The sequence below is a fragment of the Physeter macrocephalus genome, chromosome 9, assembly GCF_002837175.3.
Source record: "Physeter macrocephalus isolate SW-GA chromosome 9, ASM283717v5, whole genome shotgun sequence".
Taxonomy (NCBI): domain Eukaryota; kingdom Metazoa; phylum Chordata; class Mammalia; order Artiodactyla; family Physeteridae; genus Physeter; species Physeter macrocephalus.
Genome location: NC_041222.1, coordinates 81,628,697 through 81,642,803, shown reverse-complemented (window position 1 = coordinate 81,642,803; position 14,107 = coordinate 81,628,697). Strand labels below are relative to the sequence as shown.

Genomic DNA, 14,107 nt, shown 5'->3' with positions numbered 1-14,107 from the left:
CTGAGTGGGTGAGAGGCCTAGGGACACCAGTAGTGGCAGCACCAAGCCCTGGGCCTGGGCCTTAGAAATAGCAGTGGAAGCATTGCAGTTTGTTTCCGTTTTGTTTTGTTTTTTTTTACTGAAAAATTCTAGATTCACATTCTTAACAGAGACAACTAAATATTTCCTCTTCATTTTATAAAATCAGAAAGAATTTAAAAATAAATCCTGTTTTCAAGGATAGAATTTATATGCCAGGGCAGTTGGTACCCTCTTCGATAATACAATTATGTCTGCATATACATTTTCTGTTTTGTTAAAGCAGTCAACATTTAGGATGATAAAACTTTATCAGAAATCCTGAATCAAGCATTGGCTCATTTACCCAGGATCAGTTTCCCTCAGTGAGATTGAAGGCCTGATTCATAAGGCTTTCAGAAATGGTTCTTGGATAAAGAGAAACAGCTAGGCTAGGAGTTCCCCTCCCTCAGCCTTCTACTCTTCTCCCCCAAATGGCTCGAAAACTACTGACCTCCAGACTTCTGCTATGGTGCAGTACAACCCATTGTTTTTTTACTGATGAGAAGTTAGTATTTTACTAAATGTTGAATATCCTATGGTTTGAGTAATATTAAGATTATAAGAATTTACTACATTTTAAGGACCTGGCTTTGGTTATTAACTAATGTGGTGTTAACACAGGCATAGGAGGTAGGACTGACTGCTAGTTTGTTGTAATGGTTTCTTTTTACGCATGAGCTGGGTTCTCATAAGTTGTTGTTGGCTATCTCACCTTTATGTTTGATATGAGGGGAGAAAGCTTTTTAAAGTATTTTCTCTCACAGATAAATAAAAGTTGAGTATATGTAAATGTGTATGTATGCAGTTCAGTGTTTTAGTCATTATCTCTTGAAGAAAAGAATTGCTTGTAAAATTTTTTGGTGTTTTCTGCTGTTGTCCCTCTGACAATTCAGTGAGGAATTTTAAAACACCCTCTACTTATGAACAGGTATTCTGTGTGGGCTTTATCAGAGGGTGTTCTTTCTGATTCATGAATTTGCCTCCTGGGCAGTCTACTCCCATAGGTCTCAGTTCCTTGAGATGTCTAGAGTTTAATTAAATCAAGTTTCACAAAATTTAAACAGCTTCACTTTAATGGTACTGGGTGACTTTGTAAGTGGTTGTAAGCCAGCCCAAAAAATTCTGTTTGAACATACTTTTAAAACTTGAAATGTTATAAAAAATTACTGTTGATTTGATGTCTATTGCTTGTACTTCCAGTTCTGAAGAGTAAATACTGTATATATATTTATATTCGTAGTCTTTAGAATTTGGGGTTTTTAAATGATTTCTTGTTTTCATGACTAGAATTCTGAGAATTTATTTTTACTTTGGGGCACAAAAATTTGTCTTACTGATTGATTTCTTTGGTGTGGGAATTGCTTGACATGCCAGGTCAGTTCATTTTCCAAAAGCAAAGTTCTTTGGTTATCTTTGTGTAAACCTTCATAGAGAAATGAGTTGCTTTATTTCAAAAGACCTTGATGTAAAAGTGTGTTTCAGATTTTTTTTTTTGGCAAATGTGTTTATGGAAAATCCTGTCCGTTCTCAAGAAAATAATTTGCACTAAAGTGCAAAAATGCCTTCCTCTGTCAAGTATTTGCAAATTGCTTCAGTGAATATAATGTTATCTTTTTCCAACTGTTTTCAGAGTAATTCTTCAGTCCAGTGTTCAGAGCTGTAAAACATCTGAACCTAACATTTCTGGCAGTGCAGGCATTACTAAAAGAACCACCAGATCTGCTTCAAGAAAAAGCAGTTTTAAAAGGTGAGAAAAGAATTCTACACTTCTGAAATGTTCTAAGCATTGGTTTTCCAGTTTAATCTTCTGGAGATAGAAATGAAGACAGGAGAAAGCAGAGTCCCTGTGGTAGGAAATTAATCAAAAATGTTTGACTTGTTCATCATCTAAGAAAATCTGGACCATTTTAATTTGGGGTTTTGTTTTGTTTTTTTTACAGAGGTGATTCTCAACACTGGAAATGTGGTCTCTGGGTCATAATATGGGAAAGTTGAGAATGCTGTACTTCTAAGTTCTTAAAATTAAGAACTTCCAAAGCTCTCTGTCAGGACTTGGAGGAAATCTTTCTGTCTGTATATCAGATCTAGCATAATTGTTGGAGAATTAGTTGCAAATAAGTGTGATGGTGGAAAAATGAGAACTCTCGTGAGTTTGGGATCCTTCTTTACCTAGCGACTATCCTCTTGGCCACAGTCCATATATACCTAAGGGCGCTAGCTTTTTCACTTTCTGGCCCAGCATCTTTCACTTCCTTCATTAATAGAGGCTTTCACCAAAAAATGGACATGTTTTGTGACCAAATCCATTACTCACCATTGTTTTTGGATGTTTATCATGAACTGAGACATTTCATTTTTAACATATTCCCAAAACATCCCCTTTTAGGGGAGAGCAGATTGCCCACTTCCTATCATCTCAGGAGGGATAGGCAGGCAGGCACTTTTTTTGTGTTTGTGTATCTTTGCCTTGAGTTGGCAACCCATGCGGTCCTGAGCATGACAGTACCGTGCTCAGGGCACAGTGTTGTCTTATAGAGACCACAAGCAACCTGAAGATAACCTGAACCAGACTTTAAAATGTCCTTCACAGTTTTCCTGGCTTCTTTTTGACTTCCCTGCCCTCAGATCTTTGAGGCTTTGGGCCTGCGTTGACCTTCGGTGCTAAGGTAGTCTCCGGTGCAGTCCCACGGCAGCCTGTGTCCTGAGGGACTCACTGACAATCTGGAGAGCTCTGTGTATTTTGCTTTTGTAAGGAATTGTTCCATTCTGCCACTCTCCTTCTTTGCTGATTCTTTTGTACAGTTTTACTACAATCTTTTACTTGCCAGAGAATGTGATATAGTGCCTCAATACAAGTATTTGAGAATTGGGCACTGACTCATGATTTTAGGATTTAAAACTTTTCATTAGAAAGGTATCAAATATTCATACTCTTTTTACTCTAATTCACTGAGAAGAATATTAGAGAAATACTGACAAAAAGTCAGATTTAGGTACATTATAACATAATATCAGAATGTTATTTATAATAGTAAGAAATAGGAAATGATTGATGAATTCTGCCAAATGAATCGAGAGTCATGTTTTCAAAGGAAAGTTAATGTCCTGGGTTAATTGCTCATGGAGCAATAAGTGAAAAGGGCTACACATAAAAATTATGAACTATTTGCTCTAATTTTGTAAATGTAAAATATACTTTATATATATGTGTGTGTGTGTAAAAGTGTATAGATGTGTAAATATTTTATAAGCTTAAATATTTACAGATGTGGACATTTCTGTTGGGTTGGCCGAAAAGTTCGTTTGGGTTTTTCTTTAACATCTTACCGAAAAACCCAACGGAACTTTTTGGCCAACCCAATATATATGTAGAGAAGTAAGATAAAGGAAAAATATGCCATAACGCTAACAGTTCTTCTGGTTGGTAGGACATTTGGGGATTTTTTTCTTTTTTTTTATCGTTTTCTTTTTTTCTAACTTTTCTACAATAAATGAGGGGAAATGCGAGTTTTTTTAACTTTGACACTTATGTAAATTAAATTATTAAAAATTCAAATAAAGGGCTTGCTGTTGGTGATAGTTAGACATGTTTTGAATGGACATATTCTTTTCAGACTTCTATCACAGCCGAGTGTGTTTTGCACATTTAATTCTGCTTTCTGCTTTTCTGGATGGCGCTCTGCAGGTTTCAGAGGAGTTGGCTAGAGTCCTGGAGCCGGGACTGCACTTGCCCGGTCATACCACGTTCCTCTTGGGGTGTGGCCGTATGGCAGTTTTTCCGTCTAGGTCTTGTCTAGTGATCTAAACTTGTGCTTCTCAGCAGAGGTGGTTCCTGATTGCGGTGAGCATCTGCCTGAGGTCCCTGGACTTGTTGCTTTGAGGGCTCTAAAGTAGAGTTCAGACTGAATACCTTGACCAAATATTGAAATGGCCCAAAGAAAGCAGTTTTCAGGCATTCGCGATAGTGCTGAAAACCAAAAAAACTTCTTTTAAATTCTGAAATAGACTTTCAGAGATTTGGAGGGGCAAAGAAGTAAAACGAGAGTTAATTGGGTTTCACAGTGCTTTTAACCATGCCCTCCATGCCGGGTCTCCTTTACCTCTTTCTGGGCTCTGGCCTGTATTGACATCACCTTAACTGTGACCACATACAGCTCACAAGAGAAAGGCAAATATGTTATGCACAGGTCCCACTCCCTGCTTCTAGGAAATAATGGGAGTCAGCACCCAAGCTGTAGCCTGAAGTTTTTGTCCTATGGGATAGTATTCATTTTTGGTTGGAGGGTAGTGAGAGAATTAACACAATTGTACATAATCTGATTCAGGACAAAATAATATGAGCTAAGATTGTTGAGTAATTTTAAAGTACTGAATAGAAATCTTTTCTTTGAACAGCAGTACACACACACATGCACACACACAAAATAGTACACCATTTTTGCACCATTTCCGTGTACCTTCATAAACACTTACAAGGCGCCAGGGTTGCCAGTCTGCTGTTATTCCCATTTGTGAGGCCTTCTCTCTTGCAGGTTGATGTTGTTTGTACGTCATCATCATCATCTCTATTGTGCCATAGAACTTGACCTTTCATTTCCATGTTCTATTCTACTCTTTGAGGCTTTCCAGGATGAAGACCTCACCAAAATTCACTTTCCATTGATTTGGCTCTTTTGATTTTTGACAATTTACTGAGAGGCTTTACATCTTTGAAGAACTTTTCCACAAACATGTTAAAAGAGCAGTTATTTGGAGACTGAAAAAGTATGAGTGTTATAAGTATTTGTTGTTGGGAAGAATGCTACCATGTTTCTCTCATGGCAGGTGACTGATTATTCTCCCATGTATCCATTGAACATTAGCCACATCTAAGCTTAAATCGTGGGTGACAAGCTCTGCTCTGGCACAGCTGTGGCAGTTCAGGCACGGAAACACTGGAGTGTCTGGTGGCGGATGGGGTGCTGAGAGGAGTCTGTAGCACCTTCCTCATCCCCTTTCTTAAGTCCAGAGAAGTAAATTAAATGGGCTTCTACACCTCCCAGTTCCTGTTAGAGCTAGAAGCCCATTTTAATGTTTCTGTTTTAATAATTAATCCACTGAAGAACCAGCTAAATAGAATTGGCCCATTTTTCAGTGTTGTTGTATCAACTCTGAAGAGCTCCCTGAGAATGAGTGTCGAACATTTCATCATCGAGCCTCCGATCGAGAACCTGTAGCCACCTCATTTGATGTCATTCAATGCGGTTCATGTCTTTACACTGCTCACCCATTGAGTGCATGTTTCTGTAAGCTTATACTGTTTCTTTGGGGAAGTCTTCTGTTTCTTTTTTTAAAAAATTATAACTTCATTTGTTTTCTAAGAAAACTGTCATGTATAAGTGCCTTTGTTATTCCAAGTTGCATCATTGGGAACCATCACTTTCTGCTCTACCTGCCAAACCAAACCAATGTTCATTGCTTTGGGGTATTTTGTACCTAATTATTCATAGTTTGGAGGAAGATAAATGCTCAGGCTCTTTGTCCAGCCTCTGAAACCCATGAGTCTCTTCACAAGCCCTTCAGTTGGCATAACTACATTTAGGACTTTGGCTTTTTAAGTCTTCTCATTTGTGACGTTTGCCATCATCATACCTGTCACTGCTTCTTGTTCCTTAGAGTCTCAGATCTCAGTGTCTGTTCCATCACCTCTGGGCTTTAATTCTTTGTCATTGTCATTATGTTTAAAAACTATATCACTGTAGAAGCCCCAGAATGTTGTATCTAAATACTCTTTTATGCTGGTTACCTCTGTTCTTTTAAAATATTAATCTCCCTTTGAAATTTCAGATATTTTTCCTCTGGGCTCCACCAACGAACCTGGACCTTTATACTCAGTACTCTATTGGGGTCTCGGAAAACTAAATGTTTGATTCAGATGAGCCGCTCTGATAGAGCACCATTATCATCATCCAAGTGAGGGTCACCTCCAGATTGGAATTGGTTTCTCTCTTTTCTTTTGCTTTAGTTGTTCTCTGAAAGTTGCTATTTAGTTGAAAGTTAAAGTGATCAGTTGGGGAAGGAAAGAAAGGAGGTAGGGTGAAGATCAATGTAGGTCAATTATTCACGAACAGAAAAGGGTCGGCGGCTGTCCCCTTGCAGCTGTGCAGCAGTGCGGAGCAAGGTGGGAGCAGGTGCGGGGTGCCTGCTGCGCTCTGCTAAACTGGAAACTGCTTGCTGTGCCCCAGCTTTTTCTGTGACTGACTTCTGGCTTTGGAAATAATCAAGTAACACTTCTTTATCTTTTCGTTCTTTCCACTTTTCCCACAGCCTGATTCCTCAGAGGGAAAGAAGGAAAAGGAATGCTTTGCAACAAATGCCCTTAATGGCATTATGGTACTCTCATTGCTCGGCTGCTTTTGCCCTCCCTTCTTTTTTCATTGTTTTTTTATTGTTTTTTAATTTTTTGCAGAACTGAACCTTTTTCTGCTCTGCCTCTTCTCTCCTGTTTGTCTTTACTTTACGGTTGATATTGTACTGTCTTTTCCAAAGTATCTGTCATTAAAGAATTATACAAAGTGTATACTTTTTAGCATGTCAAATATTTTTATTATGTTGCCTTCCTTGTCTTTGCTAACTACATATGGGACACTTAAAAGCCTTCATGGTAAAATCCTTTTTTTTTTCCCCTGTAGTCCCTCCATTTCAAGGACTAAAACAGTCTTGCGTTAAGTAAAAACCTGTGACCAGAACTGAAGGAAGACTCTAGGAACAGAAAACTACAACGGGACTTTAGCACAGTTTATTTGGAAACAAAACAGAATTGCAAAAGCCTTAGCTGCTTTCCACCTAAGAAGTTTATTCAATGAAGAAAATGTCCACTGGAATTTAAATAACTACATGAGTTTGGGTACAAGTGAATGACTTGAAGAGGGCCCAACTCTCTTTCCATAGAAACGTCTTTAACAAAAAAGCTGTTGTAAATTAGTCTCAGGTGTAAATATCAAAGCCCTCTGTTATCAGGAGAGCTGACTAGTCTGTGTGGTGCACATGTGTCCCTGTGATGGCAATCATTTTAGCTGCTGGCCTTCAGAGGAATTGAGGGTCTGATGGAGGTTTTTTACTTATTTATTTGCTGTTTACCCTGTGTCAAAATTTATAAAGATAAAACAAGCATTACTGAAATGGTACTTTCTGTAATTTGATACTATTTGGTTTAATCATCTTCACTTTAGTATTTGTAATCCTGTTATAATGTTAACTCTGTTAAGTACCCAAGCTGCTTGTCTTCCACCAAAGAGTGCTTTATTAACAAGAATCTGTGAAAACCACATTTAAAGACTGTTGCATGTTGCGGTACTCTGGTAACCTAAAACTTTCAAGAGAATGTTAATAGTAGCTTTAGAAGACTCAGGAGGAGAAATTGGCTTCAGAGTTGGAAGACTGTTGTAAGTCATTCCTTTGTCATTTCGAGACTGAAGAATGCCAAGGCTGCCCACTATTCGGTTGCCCAGTCATACAAATTAAAATCATATTTCCTTCCATGCAGGAAAAAAACCCCACACTGTTGGTGTTTCCCCTGGAAACAGTGATCCCAAATAATGGTGACTTTTTAAAAAAGTTACTGTGTTAGGGTCTTTCTCTGTAGCATTGTGGATTTTTTTTTGTTATGTGAATGACCTAAGGCCATTCACACACCCTTTGGTTTCAGTGACAGTTACTCTATCTGGATTTCAGTTGTTTGTAAATAAGAAACTCACTGTTGCCTTTGGTTAGGGAATACAACTAATAACTCTTTGCAGAGTGCCTTCTCCCCTCAACCCCACAGAAACACAGCAGAGTCTGTAATGGAAAACAATCACAAAACAGAATTTATTTGCTGCTAAAAAAAAAAAAATGGGGCCCAAAAGAAAAAAATATTTGTAATCATCTTGGTTACTTCCATAAGAAGTGAATGGTTTAGTTATTGTTAACCAGTGTTTGCCTGTCCTAGTTTGGAGAATGGGGAGATGATACAATATTAAAAGGCAAAATGCCTTCACGTTATAAGATGAATGAATCAGGTCAGTAGGCAATTCCATTTTTAAAAAGCTGCCTTTTTAATACAAATACGAAGAATAAGGAATGGTTGGAATAAACAGATTAAAGTCTGTTAATGCAGAAAGTAATTAGAAGACGGTGGATCTATTTTGGTATTTACTCTCTTGGAGTAAATTGTAAGGTTGCCTAGTTTTGAGGGGAGATGGAAGATGCCATTGTTTTGGCCAAACAAGCAGCTCCTCCTCATTGGGCACCATGAGGGCCATGCCAGCTTTTTTCTGAGGACTAGACCTCAGAAAAACAGTGTTTTTCTATCCCTGGAAGTTCATAAATACAAAGACCTACTTACCTGAGGGAAGACAGCTCTTCATTAAGCTTTGAGTGGGAGGGGAAACCTTCTGTTTGCTGTGTTGGTCTGGGAGATGATACTAAATATTCAAGCTGTGCCCAGGCATTAAACACTGAATTCTCAGGGCAACTCTTCTTCCCTTTATACTTTTAAAGGCCATCTCCTACATAAATAATCCCGGTAGTTGTGAAAATCAAACTTCCATCTGAACCGTTCTTGCTGGTCAGAACAAGTAAATGTGCCGTCACCCTCACAGTGAATAAGCCATTTGGTGTCTCTTGGGCTTCAATGTACTTTTTGTTTTACAAATTGCCTTTTTGTGTGGCTGCTCAAGTTTCCAGCTAGAATTGCTGTCACTGTGGTTCTTTCCAAAAATCCTTGTATTTGACAGGCTCACTGAAATTAGTCATAGCAAACTAGTCATTTGTTAAAGAAGCATTCCTTGGAACACACAATTTGGGATAGTGCTTCAGATGGATTGTATAGCACAGTGTTAAATGTACTGGGGACATCTAGAATCTAGGAAGTCTCTGGATCTGATTGATGGAAAGTTCTTCCTGCTGTGAATAAAAGTAGACTCTTACCCCGGCCCCCAACTGAAACTTTAACATACCCAAGAATCTTCTCAGATTCTCATTTTTAATTTGTTATAGAAGATCTTGTTGCTATGGAATATGAAACAGGGCATGTCAGATGGAGAGATTTCTTTAACTTCAGAGCCTTAAATAACTTTGAAAGTACACCAAGACAGTTTCCATTGGAATTAAAATTAGAAATGAATATTTTTAGGTGCCCTTGAAGCTTTCTGGGGACTCAAACCATCAAGAGTTAGGGACAGTCCAAAAGAAGGGTGTCTGCCAAACTGGGTACCTAGACATGTAGACAGACTTCCATTATGTAATGCTACAGAAAAACTAGAAATCCCTCTAACCTGTCAGTGAAGAGGGATGGATCCTGAGCAGTGCCTCACTAAAACAAGCAGCCTTACTTGTCAAGATGTAGCTGCATCTAAGCGGCCCGCCACTCTTCTAGTCTCCAGAACTTTTATGTTGTGAACTCGATCCTCTTAGCCTGTCCCCCACCCACTTCCTTCCCTGCCCTCCTCCGCCTCTCACAGGGGTGATTTCTACCTCTTGGGCCCCGACAAGATTGAAGGAGTCCCCAAGTGTTCTCATGAGGCGATGTGTCTCCCCTTGGGTGAGCCGTTTGGACCATCGGGTGTTCTGGGCCGCGTCATGCCGAGAGCTCCCGGAGCCCTTCCCTTGCTTGACCAGTGGGCCTTGCGTTCCTTTGATGTTTGTCAGAAAGTGGCTGAGCTGCTTCTCTTCATACAGTTTTTAAAGTGATTATTGCATTTTGGAAAGCAGTGCTCATCACAACTTTAAAAACATATTTTAATTCTTTCATAGTTCTTTCCCACCAAAACTGTCCTTGTGAGGCTAGCTGCTGCTCTTCCTTTTCTCCTAAATCTGAGTATTCTCCATGTCACTAAGTGGAAATACTACAGATGTGTTTGACTGGACAGTTCACCTAATCTGTGTAGGAAATTACCTCCTTAATTGCCCAGTAGAATTAACTGTCAGCAGATATATTCATCTGATTATATTACTGCAGTTTTATATTAATGATTTGCAGACTTTTATCTAACCTGCACTCATGTATAGATTATTAAAACTTTTAAAATGTAACTGATTAATCAGTATTGGATCAATCATTGTCTTGATTTTTTTAAATTAAAATGTATATTTCTAATCATATTTTATAAAGCTGAGAGAACTGGTTGAATGAATGTTTATTTTCCTGAAGGTATTTTTAAGATAAAGCTTCATAATGGCATGTAAACTTTGCATATCTATATAGTTTGATACATATTGTCACATTTGTGTATTGTAACTGGTTTTATACGAAATGTTGAATAGTGGAAATTGTATAATTATAATCATGTAATTAAAAGTATTAACCAAAGAGCCTTTTGAGTTTTTTATTCACTTATCATTCTGAATCGTGGTAGGCAGTGGTTAAAGTATAAAGTGGATGTAACCCTCTGTAGTACTAGTTTGCTAGGACTGCTATATACCAAAATACTGTGATCTGGGAGGCTTTAACAACAGAAATTAATTTTTTTAACAATTCTGGAGGCTGGAAATCCAAGATCAGGGTGTCAGCAGGGTTGGTTTCTTCTGATGCCTCTCTCCTTGGCCTTTTCTCTGTGCCCTCCAGTCCCTGGTGTCCCTCTGTCTGTCCTCCGTTTCTTATAATACGAGTCAGGTTGGATTAGAATCTATCCTAATGGCCTCATTTTAACTTAATTACCTCTTTAAAGGCAGTGTCCCCAGATACAGTTAGTTACATTCTGAGGTAGTGGTGGAAGGGCTCCAACTTAAGAATTTGGGGGTGTACAGTTTAGTCCATAACATCTTCCCCAGGTTAAGACAGTAAGCAAGTGAGGGGGCTCCTGCTAAGAACGCATTCACACACACACGCTAACCAGCTCAGGCATGCGAAGGTTTGACTTTTCTGGAAACCGCTAAGGATAAGACACAAGTAAGTCAGGCCCTTAGAGTCTTGTAGGTTATATACACCGTAGCCCCTTCATTTTGCCTGCCAAGGTCAGGATTAAAGTGCTGAGTAAAGGGCAGGACCAGTGCTAGAGCACTTCACATCCCAATGTATAACCCAGGACGCCATCCACAGTGTCAATTACCTGCCTTCCCTGTTGGTCTCTTGCAGGGCGGAATCCTAAAAGACCTAACTGCCCACACCATCATGCAGAGGTTGTGTCTAGGTTGTAAGAGTCTGTCCTGTTAAGAAGTGCTGTCCAGTTCCCCCAAGGAACTTAGCTTTGATTTGTGCTAGGATATGAGTTTTCAAAGTACAAAGCAAAGGGATCTGTCTTCTCACCCCTATCCAAACTCCCACACACCACTACTCGCAAAGAGCGATTTCCAGGCTCTGCAGCATCTGCCTGCCCCTCTGTGGTTTACCCTGAGACCCGTGTTGAATCGTGTGCCCTCCTACTGACCCACTGGAGCTCAGTTGGCATGGGCCAAGCAACTCAAGGTACATGAGAGCTGTGAAAGGGGCAGGCTTGGCAGTAAGGCTCTGAGGCTTGCAAGGCTCTGGATGAAACCATAGGGCGTGTCTGTTTCTCGTGGAAGCAGCTATGGCTTCCAGAACTGTGCAGTGTGGGCAACCAGCCTCTGAGACCCCGGCCCTGTAGATTCTTGGTCTCCTTCTCTGTTGTTGACCACTGTCCAGTTTTCATTATTTACCACGTGGACAATTTGCTAAATTCCTCTGCTTCTCTTCCTCAAGTAAAATGGGAATAAAGAGAATTCCCACCTTCACAGTTATAAGGAGAATTAAATGAGATAATACAGCATTTGGAAAGTGCTTAAAACAGCATTTGGCACACAGCTTTCAATAAATTAATTTCTTCATACATTTAAGGTAATTTTCTCTAGATAATTAGGTAAAGACCAATTTTTTGATAGATTATGGTCCCTCAGTCTCCACATTTTTGGTACCTGTAGCATAATTCCATGTAAGTATAATGGTGTAAGTTTTTAAACAGGTCAGACTATTTTGACTTCTGAGTCTCCTGAGAGTGTTTTGTTCAAGGCAGAGCAGGAGCATAGTTAAGTAGAAAAGGCCCCTTCATGAGGCCCCATGAGTTTATTTAAATAGCAAGTTGATAATGGAAAGAGCAATCAGCAATGTGCGTTCTGAAATGAGCTCTGCCACTTATTCTGTGACCTTGGGGATCCTTTATCTGCCTCTTGGCCCTCCCTTTGTTCATCCGTAAAATTGGACTAGTAAATGCGTAGTGTTTGGATTAAAAGACCAAAGTATGCTAATTGTGGCATAGTATGGGGCCCGGTGCCAGCGTGGAGCATAACATCCACCACTGCTTTCTTTTCCTCTGCCCCTGGGTCTTAAGTGCAGCTGTGGGTGCGTTGGAAAGCCGTGTAGTGGGAGGAATTCTCCACAAATGTGATTTTTACCTTCTCTGCAATATGCCATGACTTCAGTAATCATTCTCTCCCCACTGTTGCCCATGTAGGTAGTTTCCAACCTTTTACCTTTATACCACTGCTTGAATATTCTCATATGTAAATTCTTCCTGGGTGGTGCTGCTTATTTTCTGGGGATAAATTCTTTAAAAAGGCATTTCTAGGTCAGGGATATGCAAAATTTTAAAGCTTTCGTTGTACAGTGCATCAAAAAGGAGCTTGGTATAATTGTTTGGAACACGGATTCTGGACCCAGACTGGGTGTAAACTTGTATGAGGATTAAATGATTTGATATTTGTTAGTTACTTTGAACAAGCGCCTGGTACATACTAAGAGCCATATATATATATATATATATATATATATTTATTTATTTATTTATTTATTTATATAAATATATATATTTTTAAATTTTATTTATTTATTTCTGGCTGTGTTGGGTCTTCGTTACTGCACGCAGGCTTTCTCTAGTTGCGGCGAGCTGGGGCTACTCTTCGTTGCGGTGCGCGGGCTTCTCATTGCAGTGGCTTCCCTCATTGTGGAGCACGGGTTCTAGGCGCGCGGGCTTCAGTAGTTGTGAGCCATGTATATTATGTTTAATTTAAAAATTAAAATATTACCTTAATGCTCTTCAAAAGGACTGATACGTACAGTCCTCTGTACTCCCTCCGTCCCCCATCAGCAGCTGTTGTGACACTGCTGAGCTGGTTGATTAACAGGAGGACACTGGCCCTAGTGCCATGGGTCATGGTCACCATCACTCCCTGCTATCTATAGTCCTATCTTTTAGCTGCCACATTATTCAGATTTGGGGCATTTTGTCTTCTAAGTGGTTGGCATAATATGCCCCTATGTTATAGGTAGTCTCACCATTTCTCAGCGTATTGGAGGAGCACGTGGACTCTGGGAAACCCTTTCAGGTTCCTCTCCAGGAAGCTGGCCCAGTCCATGTGGGATGGAGATGCTTCTGCTGCCCCTGAAGCACGTCTGGTCTCCTCGCCTTGTCTCTAACTGTGTCTCATTTCTTTGCTAGCAAGTCTGCATGGCTTTGACGTGCTTCTGGATGACGGGTGCTCTATCCACACTGAGGTGCCCAGGTAAGGAGGCCTCCTGCGGGTCGAGCCTGGCCTTGGCCCCTCTGATTCTTATAATGGCCAATTATCATAGGTTAAATGAGGAGAGCCTTTGGGTGGGAATAGAAAGAGTGGGGGAGGCAGTGAGGTTTGTGCGTCGTTTCACTTGGAGAAAGACAATGGTTTCTCTTCATCGTGGGTTTGCTTCCCTATGTAAAGCAAGATGATTTTTTCAGGCAGACAGTTCTTCCTTGTGTAGGACTCCAGAGAAGGCAGCCAGTCTGGCATTCCTTGCAAACCTACCCCCCACCAACCTACTAAATGCCAGTCATGTCCCAGCTGTTGAGTAATCCAACCCCCGCCCCCGCCACCACCACCACCACCATAGTTTCAGCCACCTTCAGGAGGCAGTGCTGCCCCCAGTTGGGAACTGCTGATTAGGTTCACACTTTTACTTGTGATGTCACAGAAATAGCAGCAGATGCTCTTGGGAGCCTGTAAAGTGAATATTGTTCTCCTGCCTGTTCTGCTCTGGCCCAGGCCCCCGCTGGCAGAGGAAGGGGTCGGAGAAAATGTTTCATTTATATAGGAGGCA

General features: G+C 40.2%; 1 protein-coding gene across 8 annotated transcripts in view; it reads left to right on the top strand.

Annotated features, from left to right (window-relative positions):
* The window catches only part of CDC14B (cell division cycle 14B), a 107,395-nt gene that overhangs the window by 92,229 nt on the left and 1,059 nt on the right, over nt 1–14,107 (top strand). For 3 of the 8 annotated variants that reach the window (XM_028494125.2, XM_007119646.3, XM_007119645.4), the window contains exons 13-14: nt 1,691–1,807; nt 6,732–10,341. The exons of 1 other annotated variant lie outside the window; for it this stretch is intronic. In XM_028494125.2, the coding sequence (XP_028349926.1) occupies nt 1,691–1,807; nt 6,732–6,768 (154 nt within the window). In that variant the 3' untranslated portion in view covers nt 6,769–10,341. 4 more of the 8 variants (XM_007119650.4, XM_007119649.3, XM_055087272.1 and 1 more) reach the window with 3 other exon arrangements.